The 6,487-nt window shown below is 32.4% G+C and overlaps 1 protein-coding gene across 1 annotated transcript; it reads left to right on the top strand.

Annotated features, from left to right (window-relative positions):
• The first annotated feature begins 1,009 nt into the window (after nucleotides 1-1,009).
• LOC118051441 (transcription factor bHLH94) lies at nucleotides 1,010-2,774 on the top strand. The gene is made up of 3 exons (XM_035062090.2): nucleotides 1,010-1,675; nucleotides 1,792-2,205; nucleotides 2,316-2,774. Exons 1-3 carry the CDS (start codon nucleotides 1,154-1,156, stop codon nucleotides 2,412-2,414), a joined length of 1,035 nt encoding a protein of 344 aa, XP_034917981.1. The 5' UTR covers nucleotides 1,010-1,153; the 3' UTR covers nucleotides 2,415-2,774.
• The last annotated feature ends 3,713 nt before the right edge of the window (nucleotides 2,775-6,487 follow it).

Genomic DNA, 6,487 nt, shown 5'->3' with positions numbered 1-6,487 from the left:
GATATATAGATCATTCTTAATCTCATTCACAATTCATATGAGAAAGGGGAATAATTAACAAGAGATGTTGGCAATGGTTAGTAAGCTAGATGCCTTCCTCTTCCTCTTCTTCTTGTTTTTGTGTATATATATATTATTGGGATTCAGATTTTAAGTCACGATTGAATTACTATTTCTTAAAATCTTTTAATTTGGATGTGATTATGTGAGGAATTTACTTGGAGATTAAAAAGTTTAATTATTTAATTTTAGTGTGTGAAACAGGTTCAGGAGTATATGAATTGCTGATGAAATCAAATAATATGTATAAGAATGAATAAAATATAGGAATTGATTATTGTGTGGCTGTTGAAGAACAATGAGCTTCCAATTAAAGAGAGTAAAATAATAGTAGTCTAAAATAATTTTTGGTATTTGATTATTGTTTTGAGATAGAATAGTATAAGAAAATGAAAATAGAATGAATAACTCTCTCTTGTATTTTTTATTTTAAAATAATATAAATTAATTTCAAAATTATTTTGAAGATAATTTTTTTTTTCTAATCAAATATATTTCTGCCTTTTTCATACTTTTTTTTTAATGCTAAACGTAATCAAAAAGTTATGAATCACAGTAAACATCAACTATAAAGAAAAGAAAAAGTTATAGTAAAGTTGAAAAATATATGTAAATTTAATTAATTTATGTAATTTGAAAAATATTTCTTAAAATTACAAGTTCCACTTTATTTTTTGTTAGCCTACAAAAATGAGTATCCTATTTTAATTTAACTAGTTTTTTTTTTTTTTTTTTTTTTTGTATTACCGAGAGAGTGAAAACAAAAAAAAAAAAGAGAGGAAAAATATAGAGCATGTATATATATTGTTATTTTTTCAAAAAGAAAATTAATCCAATATTGTGGCCTCCACGCCTCTCTTTTTCAATAAAAACTCAATACCATTTTCACGTGCAATATGCTGTAGATCATTTGTTTCATAATAAGGCCTTTAAAAGCTCAGCTTCTCCATCCATACAAGACCCAAAAAGCAGAAAGCCTCTCTTCTTTTTGGGTGCTTTCTGTTCTGCTACTCTTCTCCTTTGTGTTGTTGTTGTTTTTTTTTTTTTTTTTTTAATTTTTAAATACACTGAGTTTCTTATAAGAGAGAAAGAGATGGCACTGGAGGCTGCAGTCTTTCAACAAGACTGGTTTGGTCACGGCAGCAAAGAGCTCTACAACTTGCTTGGTGGGAATTGGAGCTATGACTTTGGCCTAGACCAAAATGAAGAAGATCGAGACAACAGCTGCTCTTATTTTCTCGAGAACCAAACAGAAACATTTCTTCACGAGGATTGGAACTCTTTCCAACCACCTAATTCCATGGTGCCTCACTTGAATGATTTGCACCTAACATGTAGCAGCAATATTCCATCCTCATCAGATGCAAGCATTGATGCAGCGAATGGACTATTGAGTACTGCTCCTCCAACTAGTGATCATCACCACCACTTAGGTGATTCATCAACAATGCCTGCTACCCGTGTGAAGAGAAGGAGATCGAGGAGTAAGAAGAACAAAGAAGAGATTGAGAATCAAAGAATGACTCACATTGCTGTAGAGAGAAACAGAAGAAAGCAAATGAACGAGTATCTTTCAGTTCTGAGAGCTTTAATGCCCGAGTCTTACGTTCAAAGGGTATCTCTCATTTCCCTCTCCTCCTCATTTTCTTGCTTAGTTTCATCTCTTAATAACTTTCTTGAGTGGCCGGCAAAGTTTCTCTCTCTTAAGCAGTAATTAACTTTATTTTTTAGGGCGATCAAGCATCAATTATCGGAGGTGCTATTAATTTTGTCAAGGAGCTTGAACAAAAGATGCAAGTACTTGGTGCCTGCAAAAAAATGAAGGAAAACTCTGATGGTGATAATCAGCAACATGTTTCTTCACTGCCTTTCTCTGAGTTCTTTACATTTCCACAGTACTCAACAAGCTCAATTCATTTCGAAAACTCTGTTGGCAAGAATGAAAAGTTGCATAAGACTCAATCTACTATAGCTGACATAGAAGTGACCATGGTAGAGAGTCATGCCAACCTCAAAATAAGATCGAAAAGGCGACCGAAACAGCTCTTGAAGGTTGTTTCTGGGCTGCATAGCATGCGCCTCACTGTTCTTCACCTAAACGTCACAACGGTTGATCAAATTGTGCTTTATTCTCTAAGTGTCAAGGTAATTTCTTTACAGCCAAGACAAAAAGAAAAGGAAAAAAGAAAAAGAAAAAGAAAAAGAGGAACCCAGCTAAGGTTTTAACATTTATGATGGCTTGATCATTATTGCAGGTAGAAGATGATTGCAAGCTGACTTCAGTGGATGAGATTGCTACAGCAGTGTATCAGATGCTAGGTAGGATTCAAGAAGAGTGTGTGATGAATTGTTAGAAAGTTTACTATTAATTTTCCTTTGTGGTTGGCCCTCTACACACCATATGAGGGCAATTTCTGCATTTTTAGGCAGTCTCTGAAAGGCTCATCGCAACTAATGTCTCTCCCATTTTATTCCTAGTGTAGCTTCTTCTGGTTGGTCTAATTTGGATGTTTCTGTTCCTCTATTTTGTAACTTTTTTCTCCACCTTTTTCTTTTTGTAGTTTTTCTAGAGCATCTTCTGTATGAGCCATACATAGATGCTTGGTCAATTCAAACCATCTTTAATGCCTTGCCCAAGCATATTTTTTGTTCTAGTTTGTACTAATACTCTCTCCTAACCTCTACGGCTCACCCTTTTTCCTCTCCTTAAGATCTTACTGTTTTCAGCCTCTATCATAAGAATTATCTGTGCTGCAATTTATAATATTGTAGGTGCTTAAATGGGCCATGGCTGCAACTTTTGCCTTTCAAATCTGTCAAACCTCTGGACCATATGTTTCCCTCTATCAGGTTTTGGCACTTCAGTAAGATGATCAAAATATATTTTTTTCAATCTTATATTTTATATATATTTGTCCACGATCCAAATTTGGCATCAAACCAATCTTTAGCTACCATTTCACCAGCAAATTAATATATTCCTTCATGGCAACCCCAAAAGATACAACCCTGGAGATACTTAATTGATCATTTGGGCTAGTGATGCGTAATTAGTCCAAGTTTTATACAATCTGCTTGAACATGTCTATATGATATTCTGCTGGTGACTGATCATATTATTGCTGATTGAATCAACTTTTCAGATGGTCAAAAACTTGCAAGAGTCCAAATGCGAAATTCGAATATATAGCTTTATAAAAGTGATGTAGGTTTCCTAATAAGAGTACGTACAGCAAACATAATTCACATGGCTAGCTAGATAAATAATGCATGTCCAATATCATATTTTTCAGCAAGTCAGGAGAAGCACACTCTGAGAATCAAGATTTTGAACTCAGAAAAGCTTAAAGGTGATGTATCAGAACCTCATGAACGTGAAACTCAACAGAAGGCTGCCATGATGAGCAGCCTTAAGAAGTGCTAAGCTCTCTCTGCATCTCTGAATTTCTTTTAACACAGCCTGCACATTGAAAGATATACATGTAACCTGAATTTAATCCGCTTCACCCAATTTGATCATTTTAGTGTCCAAAGACATGGTCGAATCTTGTGGAGGACTAGATTAGGGTGTTGATGAACTTATGTTTGTGGTTTGTGGCATCAAATCAAAATCATTTGTGCATTGAGATTGTAATTGTAGCCCCATCAAATTGTACGGTGCTCACGGCCGAATCCCTAGGCAAAAAGTTGATATGGTGGTAGGGTTGAGTGTCTTTTGAGAGATGGATTTAAAGAGAATAAAGTTTATGACAATGAATTGATTAAAGGGACAACTGAGTATTAAGTATTTTTTTGGTAAAAATCTTGGCACGCAGATTATGAATTAGCATGTTTTGAATTTCATAATAACAATAATAAGGATAATAATAATGCCTCCAAGGACCAGGGCTAAAACAACAGTCGTTTGGTCTCACTCTCTGTTTCTGTTTCTCTAATATTTTTGGTTGGTGGACATATTTCAAGTTTATAATAATGTCTCCAAGGGACCAGGGCTAAAACAACAGTCGTCTCTGGTCTCGCACTCTATTTATGTTTCTCTATTATTTTTGGTTAGTGGACATGTTTCAAGTATTGCAAAACAATTTGTTTTTAAGAACAATAATAAGGAATTATATATATATATATATATATATATATATATATATATAACTTTGATAAAAGAAAGAAATCAAGGAATGAAGCAAATCAAACAATCAGAAAATTATTTATATCATCTAATCACAGGAGATGATCAAGCATTTTATATGATATTCTATTTTCTTATGTGTCTTGTTTTATGGTTATATAAACTCTACATAAGTTGAATATAAAAATTTTAATGAATTATCAAATAATATTTTTTTTTATTCTAAATTTCTATTTGGTATCGGAGCAAATTAATTAGCTTCTACTTTTTTGATGGGCAACTTTATATCATATGTCTAATCACTTTAAAATATTTTATCTTTAATCCTTTTAATTGTCTATCAAATATTTTATTTATTATTTTTCAATGATACATCAACTCTTGATTTGTTGATTCATCTTCCTTTACATTTCTTTTCTATTTGGAGTATTTACTCCTTGTTTATTGTTATATCCAAGTAGCATACATGAAAGTTTGAAAGTTTGATTGGAATTTGATCCACGGTGTTTGATTGTTTCCTATGATGTTTTTATGATTGCAAGCATATGATAAGCTCAATTTAATTATTGATTAATTAAGATAATTTATTGATAGTGATCACTTTGATAAGCAGATAATGAGGCTATAATAACAAAAGAAGTGATGTTATTGTATATTAAATTCATGAAAATTAAAATTATTATGAATTTGAAGCGACATGTTAAATAAATAACCGAGGTAAATATACTTGATTATTTTCTAATTAATAAAAGAAAGAAATCAAGTAATTTGACAAATTAAGACAATCAATAAATGATTTTTATCATCTAATCAAAAGGGATAAGTTAGAAAAAAAAAAAAAAAATTTGGGGTGCAGAGTATGTAAAATTGAGGGATGTGATTAAAAAGTTTCTAAATTGTAGAATAATTATGTAAAAAAATTTCTTGGAAGTGCGATGGCCTGCTAACTGAGCTGGCATTTCCATCAACCGCTAACCTTGCGATGCTACATAGTATTAGAAGTTGCACGATCCAATTTTAACATGGAGACAAGCCACATTCACATGCAAAGGAGTACTGTAACATTAGTGCTTTTAGTGTACTGCCAAAGCAATCAATTTTACTTACAGCCTCTTGCAATTATTAGTGGAGAAAAGGCACTTTTGAGGCTGAAAATTTTAAAAAAGTAAAGCTAGCTATTTTTTGGTATTTTTTTATTTACATCAAGACTTGGATAACTGAGACAACTTACTGTATTTGATTGAATGTAAAATGAACTAAAGAGGATGTTTCTTACTGTTTAACTTTACCTGTGGAATACCAATGATATGACCATACATGCCATTTTAAAGATAAGACATCACCATTGTTTTAAACAAAGTTATTAAATAATCCTGGATTGGGTTATGACCCGATGGGTCAACCCAAAATACTCATTCAAAATCGAAAGTTTCATGATGATACTTTGAAAAAAAAAAATTGAAAGATCATACTAAATTCTAATATAGATTGGCTTGCTAGCTCATTAATGTTTCACTAAATTAATTTTTATTCGATTTAATATAAAATCTGGGCTAAACCAGATCAAGTTTAATAATGGTTCAGATAAGACTGAATGTGGTTTTCTTTTTTTCAATGTTACTTTTCAAATACACTATTGAATGGTCAAGATCCTTAGGTAGGTGCACAAATCATATTTTAAATTCGTGAACAAGCTCTGAGTATTATTTTGGAAGATTCTATCACTCAACTCTCTCTCTCTATCTCCCCTTTTGTTTTGCTTGCTTGTTTTATAGCTAGGTAACAAGTAGTTGAAGGATTCCAATCCGACCCATTCGGCCCCATGCACAAATACAATACTAGTTAAATTACTGTTCTGCAAAAGCTTTGTATTTTAAAGCGATCTGCTTGTTGTATCTCAAAAGCTGAGGGAAGAAAATACACAGAGAAATCCAAAGGGAGGTATTGCACGACATATCTTTGAAATGCAGGTAAAGTTTTTCAGAAAAATCACCAGATAGAGACCTCTTGTGTATCATAAATTGCAAAGGTGTAAAGCAGTAACAAAACATGGACAATTGCTGAGAAAAAAATGGAGAAAAACATAGAATAATCATTCTTTTCAAGGACAGGAATGAGCAAAACATGCTAATGCATCCATTGACCCACAGAGTGAATCATAATCCAGGCATAAGAAAAGGGAACTAAAATCCATTTCTTCCCTTTTTTTTTTAATTTCAGTACAGTAACATTGTTTCTTTATATAATGCTGATTAAGAAAAATAAAGAGGCCATGACCAGCGACCTGATAGTGCAGGGTGC

The sequence above is a fragment of the Populus alba genome, chromosome 5, assembly GCF_005239225.2.
Source record: "Populus alba chromosome 5, ASM523922v2, whole genome shotgun sequence".
Classification (NCBI taxonomy): domain Eukaryota; kingdom Viridiplantae; phylum Streptophyta; class Magnoliopsida; order Malpighiales; family Salicaceae; genus Populus; species Populus alba.
The sequence above is the reverse complement of the archived record's forward strand: the minus strand, read 5'-3'. Positions and strand labels throughout refer to the sequence as shown.

Bases quoted from the DNA above. Each gene is read 5' to 3' on its own strand.
- LOC118051441 (XM_035062090.2), top strand. From the start codon at position 1,154: ATGGCACTGGAGGCTGCAGTCTTTCAACAAGACTGGTTTGGTCACGGC. The intron at 1,676-1,791 runs GTATCTCTCATT...TTTATTTTTTAG, and splicing joins CCGAGTCTTACGTTCAAAGG to GGCGATCAAGCATCAATTAT. The intron at 2,206-2,315 runs GTAATTTCTTTA...TCATTATTGCAG, and splicing joins TTTATTCTCTAAGTGTCAAG to GTAGAAGATGATTGCAAGCT.